General features: G+C 30.3%; 1 protein-coding gene and 2 non-coding genes across 7 annotated transcripts in view; 2 read left to right on the forward strand and 1 right to left on the reverse strand.

Moving 5' to 3' along the window:
• The window catches only part of LOC129985138 (retinol dehydrogenase 13-like), a 77,688-nt gene that overhangs the window by 45,203 nt on the left and 8,200 nt on the right, over positions 1-24,285 (reverse strand). For 3 of the 5 annotated variants that reach the window (XM_056095058.1, XM_056095056.1, XM_056095059.1), the window contains 3 exons: positions 7,436-7,579; positions 6,472-6,663; positions 4,251-4,409 (listed from right to left, as the gene is read on the reverse strand). In XM_056095058.1, the coding sequence (XP_055951033.1) occupies positions 4,251-4,409; positions 6,472-6,663; positions 7,436-7,579 (495 nt within the window). Of the gene's footprint in view, positions 1-2,660; positions 3,669-4,250; positions 4,410-6,471; positions 6,664-7,435; positions 7,580-17,572; positions 17,890-24,285 lie in introns of those variants that run through there. The other 2 variants (XM_056095057.1, XM_056095055.1) reach the window with 2 other exon arrangements.
• On the forward strand, positions 9,389-9,461 carry Trnak-cuu (transfer RNA lysine (anticodon CUU)). Its single transcript has one exon. It is a non-coding gene; the product is annotated as a tRNA-Lys (tRNA).
• Trnak-cuu (transfer RNA lysine (anticodon CUU)) lies at positions 12,885-12,957 on the forward strand. The gene has a single exon. It is a non-coding gene; the product is annotated as a tRNA-Lys (tRNA).

The raw sequence follows: 24,285 nt of genomic DNA on the forward strand, positions 1-24,285 counted from the left end.
AAGCAAGAAAAACAATTAAAACTATTTCCTTCCGGCTAAGTATGTCACAGGAAGGACAACGACATGGTGAAATATTACAAAGATATTTAACTTCGACAGAGCCTATAATGTTAAGTGCATGGGAGATGTTTTATTTCACGAGAGGTTTTTTACTAACATCAATGGGAGTGTTTATGACCTATAATTTATTGTTACTCCAATTGGATATATTTAATAATAAGGAAGAAAATTAATAAACTATTTGTATTTAGAAGCAACATCAGATTTCAGATTCCAAGAAGATTTTAAGAAAAAATATCAGCGATTATGATATTCCAATAATAATCATAATTAGTCTTGATTTAAATTTAGGCTTCATCTTCAAGAAAAAGACTGCAACAAATGCCTGGTTTTGGCAGATGACCAATCCTTCAGGAAAGACTTACAAGAATCCTGTGCAGTTTTTATGTAATATTTTTCGTTCAGCTGATGATGATGAGTAACATTTTCTCTATAATGTTTATCAGTCTAATATGTAATTAAGTCTGTCTGTTTAACAAAGGACATGGTATATAATTAAATAAATCTTCCTCTGATCCTGCTGAATAAGAAGCTTCTTGTTTTAAATTACTCTTATAATTATATTGAATTAATGTTTTAAGATTTTACAAGAATAGGCATTTTGCTCAACTGCTTTGGATTGTCAAGTTAATTGTAGAATGACATGATACGCCTTATGCCTTTTTATATTCTGAAACCAAAGAATAATTGTAATATGTCAAGTTAAAGCTAGTTCTTCCTTTTCAATTATTAGTCAGAAGTTTCAGTTCTCATTAGTAAGAATTTTGGCAAGAGATATGAATACAAATAATTCCTTAAAGCATGTTGATGGGTTACATCTGATAATCGTGAAACACTTTTTCCAAGCCATAGCCAGCAATTGTAGATGGCTTGTGACACGAAAGTTACATTGCGAGTCTGATCAAGTATGAGTGTCGGTCTGTCAAGTGAGTGTATGCAGTTAAAAATTTGATTTTTTAAAACATTTTAAACAGATATTAAAATTTGTTGACACATGAGTTTCAATTTTATGCTGCGTTGTTATTATATGAATCTACTGTGTGTGTGTGTGTGTATGTGTGTGTGTGTGTGTGTGTGTGTGTGTGTGTGTGTGTGTGTGTGTGTGTGTGTGTGTGTGTGTGTGTGTGTGTGTGTGTGTGTGTGTGTGTGTGTGTGTGTGTGTTGTGAAATTCACATAGAACTAATTTATAGATCCACAGACAGTCAGTCTTTTGGCGGATTTGATTCAAAATTGATACTGATATAAAATTTAACGAATCTAGATTTGATACTTTCTCATATAAGAAGTATACAAAGAGAAAGTATTGTAATTGTCAAAAAAATTCGAACGCGAGATTTTGATGAATGTTCACATTCCAAATCTTTCTGCGTCCGGAAAACACATTTCTGAAATTTGTCTCCCTGCCAACAAATTCGGTAACTCAGAAATGCTTTGAGCTTTGACGGATGAAATTTGGAATGTGGTCTTTACACTAAATTTGTAGATAACTATTAAATTTTTAACAAAATCCATTCAGAGGAGGTCTGTCTGTCTGACTGTCCGCGATAGCTACAAAACGAGGAGAGATGGATGAATAAAATTTGGTGCATGGATTTAACATCTAAAACATAGAAATTTATCAAGTTTGAAACCAAATCTTTCAAGGATTAGACTGTATATCGGTCTGTTCTTTTACAAGCATGTAAATGAGGCTTGACTTGTCAATGACTTAAATATATGAAATTTGATATGTAATCTGTTGATTACAATTGGGTTCTATGTCAAATTTTGCTTTCAGTCGGTCTGAAAAAAAGATTTCCAATATACATGTTCGGTTCATTATTATTATTATTATTACTTGTGTAATAACAGCGTTCCAGCTATTAATCGCCAAAAATAGATTTTTTTTAATAGAAGCTTTCTAATTATTGTTCGCCAATGCTATGTGAGTAGTAATAATGCACAAGTACATTGATTAGAGAGTAAGAGAGAAAGTTCCGGGAGGAGAAATCCCAGCAGTTTGTTATCGCTTGAACATGCTCACCGATGTACAAACTGGTAAACTTTCTTTGAAGTGTTTCGTCCAAATTTGATACACATATGCAGTTTTGATGTCACAATTACATGCCAAATGCCATCCCTTTACTTCTTCCTATTTTTAGTCATCACATTCACAATCAACCATAAAATCAAATTTAACTTTCCCAAACGTTGATTTATGCAATATGTAAAATTTACATATATGCAAGATGAATATTAAAGAATGAAAATTTATGAGTAATCGTTACAGACTAAAACATATCACGGCTGTGATTAAAATTTCAGTTGTTTTGATATATTATATACTAACCGCTTTTGGTCACCAGCCGGTTCGCCAAAAGTGGCGGTACAATGTGTGTATGTGTAGTTAAATTGATTAAAACATTACTTAAATATTTAAAAATTTATTTAAGAGATTGAGTATCAGATTATTTTTATACTAACCTTTTGCAAGGAAACTCTCTTATTTATACTGACTTTTCAAAGCCGATGCTCATACGTGTGTTATTTAAAACCAATCGAGACAAAGTAAAAAGTTACTTTATTATCTAAAAAATATTCCAAGTATTTTTAGGTAGAGTTTAGGAATTATAAAAGCAATTGATTTAAATCTGATCCATTACAGCCTCGATGTCTAACTTTAAGGCCGTTTTCCTTTCATTTCTTCAAAGTATATAGATACAGCGTTAGTCGCAACCGATAGGGCATGTGCAGCCAATTCTGGAGGAAAGAGTTTAATAGAGCTGCTTCGATGTCTTGGGTGCTTAACTCTTTGGATTTTGCAGCATGGGAAACACTGCGTTTGATTAACGCATCGCATGCTTCTTCAAGGATTTGATTAAATTTGCTTGCAGTGTCTCTTGCTAAGGATATATCTATGTCAGAAAAGGCTTTCAGAACACATGAAGGCATAGGCGCTGCAAAACTCTGAGATTTTAAAATTTTCTTAGAAGGTTTCTTGGTTTTTCTTTTGATGGGGATTTGGATCTTCGTTTTTTAGGTGTTGACGGACGCTTTGGTCTTCTGTTGACTTTACATTTCTTAGGTGCTGGTGGACGCTTTGAACTTGTGCGTTTTCGCTTAGGACTTAATTTTTTAATCTGGCCTGTTTTTTCAGTTTAATTGGCACTTTTACAGGTCTCTTAATTTTGACAACTTTCTAAGATGGTTTCCTGGTTCTTGGTTTTTTTTCTTGGTGGAGTTTTGGATATTCGTTTCTTAGGTGCTGATGGTCGCTTTGGACTTCTGGTCACTTACCGTTTCTTAGCTTCTGGTAGTCGCTTCGGACTTTTGCGTTTTCGCTTACGGCTCACTTTTCTAACCTTGGATGGTCTTTTCAATTTAATTGGTGACTTAATAGATTTCTTTGTTCTTGGTATTACTTTTGGTAAAGATTTGGATCTTCGTTTCTTAGGTAAACGCTTCGGACTTTCTCGGTTCGCTTTAGGGCTCAACTTTTTAACTTTGACTGGTCTTGGCTTAAATTCAAGTAAACCACTAAGTAAGTTTAACCAGTAAGTTTTCTGATACTTTCCCAACAAAAAGTTTAAAACGATGCAGATTCTGCACACAGAAAGTTGTGATAGGTCTGTGAAAAGATTGAAAATAATAGAAAAACAACTATTTTATCTTGATAAGTAGAGTCAATATAAAATAATTCTGGATTCATAATAAATTTTAATTTCTAATTAATTACTAGATATTGATGTTAATATATTACATATTTCCTACATTATATAAATACTGAACAGCATTTTAATGCTAATAAACCAACATTTTTAAGCTTTAAGAAATCTTCACTTTTAGTTTGTTAAAATTCTTTTCATTAATTAATTAGGAATGCTGTTTTCTATATGCTGAATTTTTATTTATACTTTTATTTTCCCTTAAAGTAGTTTAAAAAATGTCACACTTAGTTTGGAAATAAACTATTCATTAATTAATTTCAAATATTATGTTTCATCCTCGCGGATAAAAAGATCACAAAGATAAAAATTATCAGATCTGTATTAGAAAAAACAATTAATATTCCATACTATAAAACTCAATTCATTTCAAATTTACAAATGAAGAAAAAAAATCTAACTTTTAAATATTATTTATATTTAAAAGTTAGATTATATAATGTAATTTTACATTAAATTAGAATGAGTTATGAAAAATATCTTACATATGTGAGCAATCGAGGAAACGTTGATGATTCTCGCTGGTACAGAAGCTTTTATTCTGTCCAGTAGGAGATGTGTGAGGAGGAAGTGACCTAGGTGATTGACCCCGAACTGCATTTCGTAGCCGTCCTCTGTCAAAGACTTGGGACACGCTGCCACACCTGGGAAATTATAAGAATATGTTATTCAAAACATTGATGAAATGCAACTTTCATAAACAATTCGGAAAAACATTATGAAATCGAGATTTGCTGAAATCATACACTGTAAAGATTATCAATTCTGATCACTTCACATCAAATAAACCCGCCAAAACTGACCTGTATATACACCAATGATCAGTTTTGGTTTCATACAAAACTGTAGGTTTGATACCCAACATATCTGCATTTCAATTGCTCCGCAACATTTAGAGTAGATGCTCAATGAATGAAGTTAAGGAGGGGAATTTAGAGGAAGGAAAGAAAATCTAAAATATTTATTTAAAAAGCCCCACTTTGAAATTAGAAAAGAATAAATAAGCTATGTTTCGAGCATGTGCAGTTAGAAATTAGTTAGCAAAATAGCATTTGAATGATATTGCTTTAAATAGCTTCTAAAAATAAATTGTAAATATTTTGACTTCAAAGAAAGCATTTTTGAAACTTCTGTTATTTAAGAAAGTATTTGAAATTCTAACATACAATAAGCTTAACGGAAAGGATTTGTTTAAAATTGATGTTATCTTTTGTTCACAAAACAAATATTCACTGACTTTCAAAAAGGCTGTATAACAGTATTGACGCACACATGTCACAGCATGTATTTAACTGATTTAGAAATTATATTAAAGCTTTTCATATAATTTATTTCCCGTTCCTGTTCATAATTGGTATCTCACACTTTTAGTCCTCAGGACAGTAAAATAGCCAAAAAGAATTATGTTTCATGGATTTACTCCACACTAACAATAGATTTAGAAAAAATGTATTGCATGTTCATATAAAATGCTTCTCTTTAAATTATTACTGTTTTTGTATACAATATACAGAGTGGTTATAATTAAACTTCCCCTACAAGCAATATCATACAACGCAAACGGCGAACAGATTGCAAAGAAATTTGTTATATAAACTATACACGGGATGAACTCCCCAAATTTCGAAAAAAAAATTTTAGTTCCAAAATCCACCTGTGGGCGCTTTTTCCGAATAAACATTAATTTCAACACAATAAATGATCAAAACGGAATACAGAAACAATATTAGCATTGATTGACTAGTTTCTGATCACCTGGTCATCGAACCATATTAAGTAAAAGTAAGGAAAAAATAACAGAAGAAAAACAGTTCAGTTTGCAGAAACAAGAACAGATTAGGACGAAATTGCACAAGAGGAGTAGTTGCTAATCATGTCCAAGATGATGTAGGGAAAGGTGCTCCATGTGACCACCCTCATTCACCTACAAAATTTCAAGTCGATGGATAGTGTGTTCAATAGCAGATCATAATTGATCAGTAATAATGTTTCGCACATGAAGCTTTATGGAGCTCTTTAAGCCATTCAATGCTGCAACACCAACGAAACAAGAAACCGCCATCATTACAGCTCGAAACATCGACATAAAACATGACAACGATTGCAAACGTTTCTTATAATAACCTGTTTTACATAAAGCTTCCTCTTCTTCGCAAGCATGCAAATCTTGAAATTTTTTTTCTAGAACTGACAGCTTTTTCTGGTTTTACATTTTTTTACTCATAATTCTTGTTCTGGATTGTTAATATTGTTTCTGTATTCCATTTTAGGCGTTTATAGTGTCAAATTTAATGTTTCTCCGGAAAAGGCGCCCCCTGGTGGGCATTTTAGAACCAAATTATTATTTTTTTTTTCCGAAATTCTATGGGCTTATCTCGCGTATAGTCTATATTCCAAATTTCGCTGCAATCCGCTCATCCGTTTGCGTTGTATGATGTTGTTTATAAGGGAAGTTTAATTATAACCAACCTTTATATTAAATGCTCCATAAAATTCTAAACCATTGTATCAATAGCTTTAGCAGCATTAATGATGAGTATTTATTTAAATTGCTTCGTATATCGGGCTTTGAAATTCGGAAAGAAGAAATACGTTATGTTTACGCACATGGGAGAACATGTGCAGTTAAAAAATATTTATCATAACTTAAGGCATTATATAACTTAAAGCAATACTTCTATGAAAATTAGTCCAAATTTCGCTTACCTGCGTTGTTGATGAGTATGTGTATGTAAGGTTCGTTTTCGAGCACGTCTTGAGCGAAACTCTTGATGGAAGCGAAAGAGGCAAGATCGAGGCGCTTTACAACCACGTCGGGCTTCTGTACTTTCTCAGAGATGTCATTCACTGTTTCGTATCCTTTCTGAACGTCTCTGCAAGCGATGATGACTTTGGCACCTTTTTAGGAAAATGTGCGCATTACAACAGGATGGAAAATGTAGGATGTTTTGGATTGAGTCGATTATAGTTAAGTAGTACAAATTTCTGTTTTGTAAGAAAATAAATACTTATAAAATTCTGCTTAGAAAATGGACCAACCTTTTTGTTGATATTCCAATTTGAACAAAACGAAGTAAACATTTAAGTATTAAATTTACGATTATCCGACATATATGCAAGATTGCTAAGAATCTCTTTAAATCTACTTAAAACTTAAGCAAGGTATTCTTCAGCGCTATTTTTGAACTTTTTTTATTTAACTAACTTGATCCATATCTATAAATATAATGATTAATTTTCGCATATTTCCACATGTGCTAGAATTTTGAATTTTTTCTGACGTTTATTCTATATGACATTAAATCTGTACTAATCTCTAATTATAATAAAGTTGAGAATGTGTGTGTGTGTAGTAGTTATGCCAATCTTGTGCATAGGATAGCTTCAGATTAATTGTTCCTTCAATTCAGCTGCATGTATGTGTTTAAGTTTTGTGTGTCCCAAAATAAAATGTATGTATGACTGGCCGAATTCTTCTTTTGTGGATTAATAATGACTGTACTTGAGACTTATTGTATGCACAATGACTTCTATGACAATGAAAGATAGTCAAACTAATTTAATTCTTACATTATAATATTAAATAAGACGGCATAAATATAATTTAACTAATAATATGTACATAAATATTTAACTAATAATATGTACATATGTACATACACCTACTCACCCCTTGAAGCGAGATCCAGCGCCGTTTCTTTGCCTATACCCGTATTCCCCCCTGTGATGACGACAGTTTTGCCGTTCAGACGAGCAGTGCTGTGGCATTTCCTCCCAAACAAGAAGCCACGGAAGTAAACGAAGCACCCCAGGGCTGCAAAAAGAAAACGTGCATTTATAAACATTGCTTCTGAAACATACACTAGAGGGAAAAGCAGCCTTTAGGGGAAAATAAGATATGTACATTCCGAATTTTAACTTAATAAATAAATGGCACAAGTGTCTATTGAATCATGCTATTTCCTTTTAAGGTCTGATTTCTTTACTCATAGTATTTTCAGTACAATCTAGTAAAAAGTTGGCTGAAAATAGAAATTATAAGCTTCTGACCAATTTTTGGAAAAGATCATATACCAGATTTAATCTGTCTAGCTTAATCTGTTTTTAAAATATCGTTTTCAAAAACAGGCAGACATACATAATTACAAAAATATGTTTTTGGTCTCAGAAAAATCTGAAAAGTAGAGATTTGCTGAATTCGAATCATTTGATCATTATGATATTTCCTCTTCGCTTAGAGAATGTAAAAAAAAAAAAAATAAAGCCATCTTTTTAATTGCTAAGAACGCAAATTAAAAAATAAAATATGACGCTGGAGAAGATTCAATACGTAGCATGGGCAAAGAAATAACAAGAAATAAGCATCCTATATGGATGTGCCGAATTCCAGTTCTGTGGAGGCAGACATCTCGAAAATAATATTTATGAGTTATTTTAATATGTTAGAGCAAAGATTTGGGAAATAAGACGACGGATAATGCCGAAAAATAAGTACTACACGTCACGTTCCATTTGACTACACCCCTAATAAGGCTCTGCTCTGAAATCGAAGTTTGGAGAGAGATGCCGTCCTCATCACCAAATCATGGTCCTAAATTATGAGCTCCATCCAAAAATGACCCTCGTAATACTTCAAAATGGCAATGCTATAGTGACCATGAGGAGAATGTAAATGCCCCGTGCATCAGTTTTAGAGGCACAGCATTTATTCAAACATCATTTTTTTTTCTTTTTTTGCAGAGAAATAATAATAATGGAACAAAAATGTGATGCCATTTCCCGGATACTATTTGTAGTTGCTAATCCACTGATGACGACTGGGGAAGAGGGGAAATTTAAATTATTCTTATCTTACTGCGGGACTGGAATCGGGGGAGCAAATAATGCGGAACTATATAAACCATTAACAGATTCAATATACTTTGTAGAGCACTGAAAAAGTATAGATATGTTTTGTTTGCTCTTTTTAAGTATTCATTGGATTTATAGTTTATGTCTGCAGTATATATTTCTATTTTTGGTTCATATTTCGAACAGATTTTTATTCACATCACCAATTTTCTTGAAATCTTATACAATTACGTAATTCCAAAAGAAAAAATTCCCGAAATATTTACATTTATCGTACATAATAGGGTTTCTGTACGAAGCTGCATAAAGTATTAATATAGGACATGTGACAATGTTAAGGCAAATGCACACAAAATCTTTTCTTCAGGTTCACAATAAATACTAAAAAGATAAAAAAAATTCATAATTCTCTGTAATTACATAAAAAAATGAAATTTCAAAGTTAGAAGATCATGCCTAAAGTGATTTGCATAGAAAAAGAAAACCCCTCCCCTCATTTCTAATAACCCGCGAATTTCACTGAAAAGACTTTAGCAGAATTAAAGTGTTTGTTGACTAAATAGATTCCGGATTAATTTTAAATGCAATTTCTTGGAAAAAATTTTCTACATATTTCATATATATTTATAACAATCGTCCAGTGGTAATCAATCAGCAGATAAATACAGAGGTTTAAAAACGCAATGCTGTTTCCGTGAGATTTAACAGATGAGAATTTGATAAGGAAATTTGGAAATCTGTTTACTTTTACACAATAGAAACGCTTTTATAAGCCCGGCTAGCTCAGTCGGTAGAGCACGAGACTCTTAATCTCGGGGTCGTGGGTTCGAGCCCCACGTTGGGCGTTTTTTTTTTCTTTAAGAGTAAAGAACATTATTACTCAAAATATATTTTTGTCAACAACAATTCAGAGGGGAAAAGCTGAATCAAAAGATAACATTGCCACATTAAATATTTGCTTGAATACAAAATTTTGAATAATGGAAATAAGGATTTAAAAGCAAAATATAGTAAGAAAATAAGGTAATTTTTTATTTGAAATTAAATTCTATCAATGATTAATGCTCTATATTTCTAACGCATGATAAATAACAGTAAATAATTTAAATAGATAAAATGATAGTATTACAATCGTTAAAATTCCATAAGCTTGGATTTTTGATAATTAAATAATTGAAATTAACAAGTATCATAGCTAATTTTATACATAACAGTAGTAAAATAACATTTTAAAAAACAAATGCAATTTAATGCTTTACGTGTTCAAAAAGCTTTTCCAAGTAAAAACTTTTTTTATTTTTTTATAGGATATATTGCCTCACAAAATAAAATAGAATAATGCACAATTAGTAATGATATATTAAATTTAAAATATAGATGAAATATTATTACGTTATAAGAAATTCAGAGGACGTGAAAAAAATTCTAGCTACTGACGAAAATCAAGTTAAAATTTTTAAAATTAGTCATATAGTCGTAATATAAAATTCAAAAGAATACCAAAAAATGCAAACATTAATACTGATTTTTCACCCTATCATAGTAAACTCACTTTTACTGATTTAAAAGTTACAAAATTGTAATATATCAGTCGAAAACCGTATTCAATGTAGATTCCATGTACATCATCTAGGGTTGGATTGATACCGAGTTTCGCTGCATCAAATACAGATTGATCTTGATATTCGATTATACTTCTATACTTGATACAACCGATTTTTTACCTGTCTGAATAAAAGCAGGTACTCAGGGAACATCAGTTTTCGCATTTGCACCAAAACTGACAGCTGAATACGAATATGATTCTAGATTGAGATTTCGCTTCTTTAAAAAAAGGTACTAATGGCAATTGTTGGTAGCCTTGATTTTGACGGTGATTAATGGATGGGTGAGAAGAAAAGCTTTGTTGATATCGTTAGTATAGAAGACGTCTTCAGAGATAAATGTACCTTGCATGGGGTAAAGGCAAAGTTGAATACCAAGTAGACAACTTAAGGGGTTTCCGAAATTTCAATAAATTCTTTTGCGATATTTTTTGACAATATTCATTTTGTACTTTCATTTGATTTACTTTATACATGTGTTTGAATGATTCATATTCAAATAAAATATCGATTAAACGCTGAAACATTACTCTAATATTTTTATTTCTCTTTTACAAGTTTTCTATTATGTTGTTTAATAACACTGAAAAAAAATATATTGCTTAACATTAAAAAACATGTCCGATTCTATAAATAAAAGGTATTTATATTTTGGTCAATTTTTTTTCTTTGCTATTTTGTTAAAATGCTAAAAACTTGAATCTTGAATTCTTTTAGATGATAAATATTGAAAGAAATTTTTTCGAAAGGTCCCATAATTCATAATTTATAGCCAATTTATTATAACTTGTTACATAAAACTGCCTCTGCAAATAATTAAGATCAATAAAAAATATCAAATGTAGATTTCCTTTTGTTCATTTGACAAACTAATATTTTTATTAAATTAATTTCTAAATAATTAATTTAAGAGAGATTGGGAAAAGAGACACCTGGTGTTGCTTTGCCTCAAGATCACTAGAAGGCTACATCCGATCCTGGGTGAAGTGCAGTAATAACTGGGATAAAATACATATAATAAAAGGAAAACAAATCATGTATGGTCATAGCCTCATCAAGGCATTTGCTAATCATGGAGTTCTTGAACTCAGGATTCTTAATCTCCTGGCATAACAAGTTAATAGAGTAATGGTATGGCAATAAGATTATTTAATAAGTCGTTGCGATTAGATAAGTAAAAGGATTACTTGGGAGAGCAATTTATTACTAATATATCGGAGGGTGGGAATGAAGAAGGTAAGAAGACATGAATGTTTTTCGTCAAATTTAGTCCAGAATCAAATTGGCGTGGTAAAGCTTGTAGCGATATGCGATTTGGGTTGCTGTGTCAAGTGAATCTGACGACTTTGGTTTGCTGTGGGTAGATGGCGTCACAACAGCCGTGCGAAGGTTGAAGGTTCATCGTCCGAGGACACCAATGTAGTGCTAAGAGATGCGCGAGAATAGAATCTGGGACCTTGTGGTTAGCAGCCCAGCAACATATCCATTATGCAAAAGCAATTGCTCGTGCAGCGTAGTTGTTAACTGGTTTATATGCTATTCACCACACGCTATAATGACAGGAAGGCGATGATGAGGTCCCTTGGGGTTTTTTGGGAGTGAAAGATCATAATTTTCTATTTTCTTTAATTGCAATATCATCGAGGTAAAACGCGAACTTAATAATTTGAAACAGATGAATATAATTCACTCGTTTGAAAACGATTGAGATCGAGAAGATTATCAAACGAGTCAAAAGAATAATACCGAGTATGTGATATTCTTAACTGGATCAGTTTTATGAGTATTATATTTTTATGTGCCTAATGCAAAGTATCATATTGAAAGAATTACTCCTCTATGATGTCACCAGTCTAGAAGGGGAGCCTCGAAGACGGTTTTTCAAAATATATTTCAAGTTTTTAAACATAAAAACCAACGGGAGTAGTCGTCCCAAAACTTTCTTACCTACTCTCTAATCAACTTGCCATACCAGAGAATACTTAATTTATACTTAACTTATGCTTCTTTTATAATTAATTTTTTAAATCAAACATCTCCATGTAGACTAAAATATCATGATCGTGATAAAAGATGTAACATAGTTTTCTAAAATAAATATTTGCAGTAGCTCTGATGAAGGTCGATATTTGTATCCAAGAATATTATTGTTAGTACGAAAACATCGATTGAGAAGATGAATTCGCTATTTCATAGTAAAATGGAAATAAATTATAAAAATATCAATATTTGAAATTTAATCTGCACTCTTAGAGGTTCAAAATAATCTACGAAAGGTTTGTAACAAAAATAAATTTGTTTCCATTTAACTATATAGAAAAGAAAGTAATCAAATATCTGATAAAAATATTTAGTTACATCCCCAGTTCTCATGCAAGTCTTCTGAAAGAACAAACTTCATTATAAATGCTAATGAATGAATCATATACTTAAAGGAAATCCTTTGACTCTACTTAGAAATCTACTATTGAGAATTACTTATAATTACTTTTTCTAAATCTTCTGACTTCTAATATTACTCTATTAATTTCTTGATAATTTAACCGTTCAATCCGAAACCATTCAAAAATAATCTAGATTTATCTCATGAGAACTAACAGATGGAAATCAGATTTGAAGACTTTAAAAACTGCTGATTTTCACTGAATACACAAAACTGAGTAAGCCCGGCTAGCTCAGTCGGTAGAGCACGAGACTCTTAATCTCGGGGTCGTGGGTTCGAGCCCCACGTTGGGCGGTTTTTCTTTATCTTTTTAGTTATTTATTTAGTTATTGACATGAATAAATCAGTTAAAAAAACTTTTTTAACAGCAGCGACGATTCTAATAATGTTGTTATATAGATCGTAATAATTTGAATGAAGTTTAAATTATCATTTTTTTAATTCATATACAGTCATTTTAAAAATATTAGAACCATTAAAATTTAATATGGATTAAATTCCCTATTCAGTCGTGATACCCTGTTGAAGTCTAGATTATGCAAGTGACATAAAGTGTCTAAAAATTAGTCAAAAAAGTTGAAAATTTAGCGCCATTAAAAAGAATCTCGGTTTTCTGTATCAAAAAAGTTCTCACTACTGGTTTGTGATACACAAGACATTGTAAGCACCGATTTTCTTTATTGACGACTAAAAATAAATGTAGTATACAATTATAATATAAATGCAGTATTCTTTTGAAGAAGATTAAAGCAGCATATGGTCCAAAAATGTTCCATATGGTTATGCTATCCTTTTCGAGGTCAATGCAAGGCTATACACAACTGGTGAAACACAAGGAGAATGAAACATCATTAGACAGTACTCAAACATCCTCTTTATGGTTTAAACCTAGCAACTGCCAACAGACTGCCATTTATTTGGAACTGTTCAAAGATCTCCTGTCATGGCTGTTTACCATGCAATAGACAATGGAGCATAACCGATAAAATCTAGACATTTTGAAAGCAACACAGGTCAAATAAATGGTGCCTGTGTAAATATAGAAATTTGTTGCCGTCATTACATTTTTTCAACTGTTTGATGAGTGCAGCTTCTCGCGCAGACATGTCGCTTTTCAAAGGATTTAAAGAAACCTGGATAAAACTGGACTGAAAACATTACATAACCAATAACATTGAAATGTCTGATGATGTCCGTTCTACCATTCCTGGATTTCGTAAATACTAGTGCAACAACAACAGCAAGATTATTACCGAGAATTATTGATCATTCCAGACAGCATAACAAAGTATAGGATGTCATTTCATATAAAAACAGCTATAAATTATGATAATTGGATGACAAAGTCATTTATGGACTCAAGGTTTATCTATTTTAAGATAGATTTCGGGTATTTGATAGGAAAAGACCTCTTTAAAAGTATTATGTATTTTTCTTGCGCAAGCGTATGTGGAGGCCCAATTCCTTTTATTAGAAGCAATTAAAGCACCTTATAATGATTTCCTACTCATGCATCAACTGATAAATTATCAGGATATTGATTCAGATATCAGTAAGGTTGTCGTTAAAATATTTCATAATATCTTTAACACTTAGCTCCCGAAACTCTGGTTCTAGTTTTATTTGATGACAATGTTCCAATCATGGTTAAGATAAATACGGCTCAAGTTAAACTAGAAGTAAATGAAGGTGAACAGGAAGAAGAAGAAAAACATCAACAAAAGAGATACATTCTGCACTGAAATTATTTTTCTTCCTTTTCAAGCAACGAGATTTCATTAATTCTAACTCCAGTTATTAAAAAAAAATTCATGGAATTACCTATCAGAACCAATATTCTGCACATAAAAATTTTTCCATATGGAAGGATGATCCGTGTTACAAAAGTGAAATTGAAAATTTTGAAAAAACAATTTTTGTGAAAGATGCTATAGGTGGGTGGGTGTGTGCGTGTGTACACAAAATTTTAAATATGAAAAAATTTCAAAACCCTGAAACAGCCAAATAAACGACTAGTACTTTTATTAAGATGTTAGTGTTAGTCAACGGATAGGAAATCTATATCTCACAGTTGGTTCCAAAATTAATGACTCAGTTATTTGCGTTTTTGTTCTAAATTTTGATCCAAAATGAAATGCACTCGAAAATTTTCCTACTACAAAACAACGACGTTTCATGGCTGAAATAGTTTGCAATAAAAAGAGCGGTTCGTTAATCCAATGAAAACAAATGTCAAAATTATCACTGATTTATCTTGAATCAATTATTTTCTTTATTCAAAATCATTTAAAAAACGAAAAATTGAGAATTTATGGAAAATTATGCAAATGTAAATTTGTTTATGACTCCTTAGGTAAATATAGTTTGCATATTTTTTAAAACCGACATACTTCTAAATGTAGTGACATAATTAGATTTTATAGATTAAGAGTAATGAAATGTTCCGGATATTTTTTTGATAGATTGTAACTCATGATTTATAATACAATTGATCAGTATGCCTTATAATTTTATCCCGTAATTTTAGTATTAACTCGTTAGCGGGAACATCTTAATAGCCGTTTGTATTTTAGCATTTGTAGTTATTAAGTATTATCGATATTGCAGAAGAAGTTTAAAATGTTTTCTCTCTTATCACACTTAAAAAAAATAATTGCTCTCTTTAATATAGTTAAAACTTGTTCACGTAAATATAATTTTTAACAATACATCTATATTCATCTTTTTCAGGACAAGTTTCAATGACGCCACTTCGTTTACTATCAGTAACTAGTGATAAACTGTTAGAGCGCGATAATCGTAAAGTAAATTTGATATGTAAAGCACGTTTGATTCCAATCTCTGTTTGGTTCTAACTTATCTCCCTTCAGTAAATAAAACAGAGTACGCTGAGAAGATAATGAACGTGCCGAAATAGTTTTCGTATTTGTCACTAAAGTTATCTTGATTCGTTAAGCATGAAAAGGAATAACACTACTTGAAGAACGTATACATTCAAATTCTTTTTTATGAGCTCTTATTTAACAAGATTTATGTCATCTTAGAACAAGTTAGTTTCTTTTAACTTATTTCCCAATGTATAGAAATTCTAGAACATTGTACAATTATTTATTCTCGATGACAATATGCTATTTTAATTATTTCAGAAATAAATAATGTAGTGGTATGTAGATTATTAAGATCCATGCAGGAAGCAACAGGACGAATGTTTTTAGGAACATTTCTTTTAATAATCACATTCACACACTAAACAACACAAAGACAAGACATTCACGCGCGCGGCTTCACAGTTCAGCCTCACATCTCATTCTAATTACAATCGGATTGCACTATGGGATGATATATGGGATGGCCTAATCAGGCATCGCCATCTAGTATCCAAAAGAGAAGATAAGAGTAATGCATCTGCTACAATAATTAATTTAACTTAAACTTTGGTTCCGTACTGTGACGATACTTAGTAGATTTTTTTGAGAAAATTGTTTACAAAATTCCATAGTATTAATAAATATCAACTGAACTAAGTGGCATGACAGCCCATGTGGGCCAAGGCCTACAGTGCCCATATCTGCTTTCTTGAACGAGGACCTTCAGGTGCAAGGTATATGTCCCGGTTAGATGGTCAGTCTAACGCGGATTAATACGTATAAATAATGAATTATATATTAAAGTCTAAAAAGATATATTAAAGTCTAAAAGGCGGAAATCAATAGAATATAGATAGAATTGAGTTGTATTGCATGATATAATGAGCATGCGCTATATGGTAAGTGCATACTCATTATATCACGCAGTACAACATTTAGTGGCATGATCAGATAATATTCGCAATTCTAGTAACTGTAGTAAGATGAATTGACTCCTTTTGGAATTAATTCCTAAATACATATTTTGAGATAAAGCTGCTTTTGTAGAGAATTACAAAATAAATTATGATGTGATATTTTTGGAAAATTAATTGTTGCATTAATTCTCATCTTCTTTTAGAACGCAAAAAGAACTACAGCTCATATGATACACGACAAAAATGTCACAGTATCTATTTTGGAATCTATCGCGTATCGGAAAGTCGTGGCAACGTGTACATATGTAAATATTAGATGGCATGTATGGTTACTCTTATCATGTGACTGTGTTGAAAGAAGAACTGAGAGCTCATTCTTAAGTACAATCTGCTATAGCAAAATTTAAAATAAATAAAATAGTAGTTAATTTTCCGGTCCATGGATACAGGCATTTGGAATTTAGCACATTATTTGATTTCCGACTTATTACACAAAAAAGTGAATTTTTAAGGCAATAAATTTAATTTTATTAACGTTAGAATACAATGTACTGTAATAGTTTAAATGAATAGAGAAAAATATTTTAAAATTTATAAAATATGATATTAAAAACTGAAGGAATTGTTTAATCGACATTATGATTCCTCGGAGCTTCAAATCGCTGTTAAACCAAAATATTTACCATCATACACAAAATATTTTTATAGAATGAATTTATAAAACCATTTTTAGTTTCCTTTTTAATTACGAATTCAGCTGAATAATTTGTTAATTACGGCCAATTAAACAACCAAATTACAAACAACAGGAGGAATTTAAGTATAAAGCTATTATTAGCTTAAAATAGATGATGTCACTTAAAAATATCTTACTATAAAATATTTTAGGGGAAACTAATTGATATACTTTAATTATGCTTCAAATATTATATATGATTAGTAGCAATATATCTAACATAAAATGTTACATTATTTCAACAAAATATTTGAAACGACATTTCTCACAAGATAATAAAATGTATAAATGCACTTGGTTGCTGATAAATTATCTACATGGATATATAAATCTAACTCATATAAAGTCAGTAATTCCTTTACGTACATTAACTATGAAAAGAAACTGACCTGGTCTTCTTGAACTCAAAGGGTACTTTTCTTGTTCAGTAGTAATTTCTTCTTCCAGTTCGATTTCTACAAATTTGCTATTGGTCAGTGGATATTCCATGTTTCACGAAATCGTGAGCTTTTTTTTTCCCTCTATCAGCTTCCAACAAGCAGTAAATCTCCTTACTTGTTGTTCCGTCACTATCGCAAATTCACTTTTAGTCACTACAAAACCGGTTCCCTATATTTTGCAATATTATCTTCTTTGGAAAGTATTGTTTTATTCGCAACCCCCACTTCTCAGAATAGACAGGAAAAGGAGTTTCGAATTTCCCTTGACATTGAATAATAAAGTTCACTTAAAGATGCTCTTACTTTCTTTGCAACGTGTTTCGTTTAATAATGAGAACGCTCGTAATAAATTTCTGAGGTTTACGAACATACAGATTTTATCAGTTCTCAGAATTGATCACAGAACATACAGCAAAGAAAAACAAATATTTGAAGAATAAGCAAAGAAAAAGGAAATATGCAGTTTATTAGAATACATTAATTAAAAATGAAAGTGATTCTTATACTTAGTCAAAATTCTGATTTTCGTCCACTGCAAGAGTAAAAATAGAATTTACTTTAAATGAGAAAAATATCGTCTGCACATAAATCAGATTTCCACTTATCGATAGAAATTCACGAAATGAATCGGTGAATATTCTTTTTTTGGATAAATGATAACCGTCATGCAATTTAAAAATTTTTTTTGTAATCGATTATAATTATCTACAAACGATATACCATTAAACCGTTATTTGAAAAATCACCAATTTCAGTTGGCTTTATTTACGGATTGTAAATAAAGCCAATTGAAAGAAAGTAAAATCTAAATTTTTCTTTTAATCAATCTGTTTAAGAAATTCATTTTTCTTAAATAAATATTTATTATTATTATTGGGCTAGATTTTTATTTCGTTTTTCTGTTATATGAAATGAAATTGTTCCATTGTTTGTTCAGTTTGAAATTCTACTAAAAATTGATTTTAATAATATGTAGCATTTTTCCTCTGTCGTTTATTCCTCTAATATGCCTTACTTTGTTTTACTTTATTTTTCTTCGAAACAATATCCAACATTTTGCATCAATCCGCTTTCAATCGATATGTTTTATCAATTTATCAGATTGAATCGCTTATTAAATGTATGCGTAAGTTTGGTAATCGTATTTCTTTTAACTTTTTTTTTTTTTTTTTTGAAATTATAGATGAAAAGTACGTTGAAGTTTTGACAGCATTTCAAGGTCAAAATTGCATTTCATCGGCATAAAGGAATTAATAATTCGTGCAACGACGCAGTAACATTACAAACGGAACTACGCATCTCATTAAAAATCTTAGGATTTGTTTACATTTTGTGTAAGAGGAGGAGATAGAAAAATTGAATTATCATTCAGCTTCTGGTCTTATAATTTGCAAGAAAAAGACTACTGACTAACGAAATGCTTTTCAAGCTCCTACTTAACAATCTTTATTTATGAAAGCATAGTCCACGAAAATTCTAAATAAGGTTTAATTGCAATTAAATGGAAACAATAAGCTTGCTGGTGAATCAGCTCTTGTTTAAAGACGATTAGCTATAAATATCATAGAATATTAAAAACATTATTTCCCAAAAATTATTACCTCGCGTCAATTGTATGAAATAAAAATTTAATTAAACTAATCAAAAAGTTCTGAGAATCTTAAAAAATGACGTATTGTTATCAAGAGTAAATAAATGTGTAAGATTTCGAAATTCGAACGTATTTTAAAACGAGAGGAAAATCAAGATCAAAATTTTATCTTCATAAACATGAAACAAGTCAAGTTAAATAAATCGCATAAGAAAACAGTGACAAACCTTTTTGTGGAAAAGTAAATCTTAGATGCTTTTAAAGAATGGAAATTGTTGTGGATCTATAACTATATAGATCTAATGAATATTGGTCACACTTTAATAACATTCTTATTTAAAATTACATAAAAAGTTGAAGAGGAAAACCTTTCAAATTTTTATTCTGTTTCTAAGAAATGAAAGAACTCCACCTTAAAGATGAAAAAAATCCTGTCTCACTGCTATTTCAAGGTAGAGAGGTCGATATAACTTTATGAGTTCAACCATATCATCAATGACTTATGCCCATTGAAAAAGTAAAACTCTTGTAAACGAATGGAAAGAAAATAATTATATAGGATAATCTATATTTTCGTAAGTACAGAAAACAAAAAAAAAAAAAAAAAAAAAAAAAACGTATTTCTTTTCCTAATAGAATAAAACTACACTTCCCTATCTATCATACAAAAACTCGAATCTTTACTTATAATAAAAATGAATGTGTGTTTATGTATATATTGTGCATGTGTGTTGGCGTTCTACAGTTTAAACTGTTTGGATGCATTTACTTTATAGGGTGGAAATTTGCAACTCGGAATGATTTTTTTTTTAATTTTAAATTGTAAATTAAGCAAAATTTTACTGTTTCTTCGCATTAACATCTGGAAATGTTAAAGTACAAAAATTCTTTTTATATCATTTTAATATTCAGAAACTGATCCTCGCAATGATATTTGTTTTTTACTGTGTAAATATTTTTATACGTTTAATTATTATTTTTATTTTTTTAATTTTAAGCATATTTTTTCAGCAAGTATCTAAGAATTCTAAAAGTTACTAAGCATATTACGAATGATATAATAATAAAAAAAGATATAAATATTCTCGAAGAACACCAAAATTATTTATAAAAGTCACTGTGAAAGGTGAAGATATTTTTTTCGTTTTTGCTTTACAGTTCAAATTACAATCCTATCCTGAACACAAGTCATTATTTACAAAGTAGATTTCAGGAAAGCAAGCGATATATTTACTAGATATTGAGAAGAAACTTTAAAAAAATCTAAAGCTGTATTTAAAGAGCTATTAACAAAAAAAGGGCCAACTTTGTATTGTTTTAGGTTATAAACTAGGTTGCATTATTAATAGGCTAGGAATTGCAAAAGTGTATCCATTTTTTTAGAGATTTTAGGAGAACTAACAAAAAGAAAGAAAAAACCCAAGTACGTCAGCCTTGAAAATTAGAAGAATAAATATCAACTTCGATAATTTTTCGAAATGTTTCATCCTCTACTGAATATCTCTGCTTTTCTATAACTTTCTGAAGAGAGATAGCCTCTTTTAAAGATCACTGTTATCTTTTTCTTAACCTCCAAGTCTTGTTTACAAGTTTCCACCATAGTAACCAAACAAATCTAGACATCTCTTCAAAGATTTTATATATGGAAATCTAGACTGATTAAAAAATAGAAGTATTTTATAATCGAAGTTTCTTTATATGGTATCCACATTCATTTATTTGTCAAATTCAAACTTTTTGTCGAAGCAGAAAAAAGAATTTATGCTTATCTTAAGTTTCTATTTTTAAAAAAATGTTTCCGCTATAATTAAAAAAACAAGTCGGCCGGTTTTTTTTTTCTTTGCTTTTATGAAGTGGTATAGGTTTATTTTAAATAACTACGCATATGTGCTTGACATCCTACTTATAAAATTGTTTCAATTTTAAATGTCTGGTAAAATCAAGATTTTATTGCGTATAAAAATGATGTTATAAATTGCACATTATAATTCTCATTAAACTTCGGAAGTTTAATAGATATGTGATACCAAAGAAATGTTATATTAATCCAATTTTCAGTTTCTCATATACCAAGCTCTCGAAATTTCAAATACTCGTATCCGTCATTTTCAAAAAATTTGACTTCGATATTTTGACGTATCTTCACGTTTCAGACTTCTCTGTATCCAAAAAACACATTTTCAGAATTATGTCTGTTTGTTTGTCTGTAAATCTGATAGTTCAAAACCAATTAAACTAAAGCGATGAAATTTAATTTGAGGTCATAACATCACAAATTTGTAGATTTTTGTCAAAATTTGAATGAATACATTGGAGGGAAGTCAGTCTGTTCTTCCGCGTACATATGAAAAAGATTAAAACTCAAAGAGCTGTACGAATGAAATTTGGCATGCAGATTTATCATCAACATTTTATTTGTGCATTAAATTTTGTATCAAGTCTATCAAACAGGAAATATTTGTTGGTTTGTATATTCGCTTATAGGTGAATACAATTATTCAAAAACGCGAAAAAAGAGATTTAAAGTGCAGATTTAGTTTGCTTTGTTATATTAAGAAGGGTAAAATACGTCATATTATATTGCTACAAATAAGAAAGGAGGGACGGGAGAAAATACGCCTATGGACTTCTATTGGCTTTCTGCATTCATTTTCATTCCAACCCAACCCCTCCTCTTATATCCCCATATATTCAGGGGATACAAAAGGGAATAAAAGGAGAACAGAAAAAAAAAAAAAAAAAAAGATGCAAATTCTTCTAAGTATAAGACAATGTCGACATGAAAAAAACTTCCCCTGGTTTTCTCTTTATTGCAAAGTTTAATTTTTCAGTTTATAATGCTAAATTTAAAAAAAAAATAAACTAGTTTAAACAAGACCAGTTACGCCAAGGCACCAAGTTCGATAATATAATTGTTGAAAATGTGTTAATATTTTTATTTATTTATTTTCAGAATGACAATGTTATTTAAGAAATATTTTTAGTTGTCTCGTTTTACTGATGGCGGCTTGTAGTTCAGTCCTAAGATGAAATAAATCAAGTTGAATGTATTTCCGGTGGGAATTGTTTTTCTTTTTCTAATTTAGAAAGCGAAGGGAAACGGTGATTTTTCCTTAGGCAGCTTTAATAATAGTGACAAAACCGCCATCTTTCCATTTGTTGCGAAACAGTAATTGCCCGGAGATGTTGGACTGCCGTAAGAATTATAATCTAGATTTGCTTTAATAGTTTTCTTTCATCTTGAATCCAATCTTTTTATAAATAAGAATATCAAATTTTACTCAATATATATTTAAAGGTACTAGTAATTTTGCTATAATATTTTTTTTTATGAAGCAAGGATACCTTTTGATTTTCGACTGTTTTGATGTTGACTGTCGACTGTCGAACTGTTTGATGTTCGACAACCATTCAAAACATGCCATCCTTGTTTGTGGTTGGGCCAATTGTATGACTGTTGCATGCCGGGACATATGCGCATATGTTATAAAATTTTTAATCTGTGAGCTTTTGAAACTGTTTGTGGGGCTGATAAGTACAAGTTCTCAAAGAGGGGGCTACATTTAATGAGCTATCAGTAAAATTAAAATCGATTTGGATAATTTCTGCATTATATTTTACGATAGATAAATTGTTGTTCAATGAATTTGGATAAAAGGTATATTTAAAAAATAAAGAAGAAATTACATTTCTTCCTATAGAATTAATACATTTATGTTGAATTAAAAATGTCTTCTATATTTTAGATAACTAGCATTTAAGCTATCATTTGTTACTTTACCGAAATAAGATTTTCATTAATCAAAAGGTATTTGATTTCATCAGTTTTCTCTTTAATTTGCTCACTTAATAAAATTTTCCCAAATATAAAAAAGCTGGTATTTTATTCTACTCGCTTAAAAAAATATTAAAAAAAAAAAAAAAAAAAACAGTTGTTTGTTGCGCTTGGCAAACAGCTAAATGAGATTAGTAATGTTAAATTGATTTATAAGAAGGGATTAAATGCTAATGGGACATTTTTGAAGTGCAATGAATGGTAAAAGGAAGAAGCCCTAAAGATGAGTCTAGCTTTCACGAGATGGCGCGACATATCGGCTTCAAAACATCAATAGCAATAGAATAGCAACTTGCTATTTCCAACTTAAACCTTACTACTTCTTTTTATAGATTCACTTTTAATGCTGTGGAGGTTTTTCTTTTTGTATTAAGACAGGCTTAAGTGATTAGTTTATTAGTTCTATAATTTCTCATGAAGTGTCTTAGTCGCTTAAACTTCTCTCTCTCTCACACACACACATTTTTTTTTCTTTCTTCTTATTGTTGTTCTTACAGAATTCTGCTAATGTATTCTAGTAGGAGGTTCTTCTTTTGCACACTTCTTCGTGTGTTTTTTTAAAGCTGTTAGTGCGAATATGTCATTAAAATGTTTAAATAAAAAGTTATGTTTTGTGAACAAGCGAGATTTATTATTGAACCTGATTAAAAATATAATCAATCCTTTAAAAAATATCGGAAAAGAAAAATTCTGGCAATATATTTTTAATGATATTCATTTAGTTGTAAAATAATTTTCTAAACTATAACAATTTTTTTTAAAAAAAATTGCATGATTTTTATTTATAGATTTTATTGTTAAAATGAAATTCAAGACGGTTTCATTGTTTCGTCAAATATTTAACAGCATAATTTCCTTGCATTATTAAAAATCAAAGAAAAAAGATTTTGCTTATTATTTTTTGATATGTTAGTTTACATTAGAAACCAGAAAAAGTAATTACGTTAACTCAAAAGACAATGCTGATTTAGAAAGAAATTACTCAGATACTTAAATTTCTAATGGAATAATGACGTCATGGGATTCGACTTCATAAGGCAAGTTCCTCCGTGTTGAGAAAGTCATGAACATCAAGTTATATTATAGGAGACTTAATTTAAATAAAACACAAACGATATTCCAGTGAACCAACTAATTTTCAAAGGCGACTAGTATTGTATACAAGGAAGTATTGTAAATAAATTTGCATTAATATTTTTTTTTGTTGTTATTTTTAAATATAGACTTTATTGAATA

This window comes from Argiope bruennichi, chromosome 9 (genome assembly GCF_947563725.1).
Source record: "Argiope bruennichi chromosome 9, qqArgBrue1.1, whole genome shotgun sequence".
Taxonomy (NCBI): domain Eukaryota; kingdom Metazoa; phylum Arthropoda; class Arachnida; order Araneae; family Araneidae; genus Argiope; species Argiope bruennichi.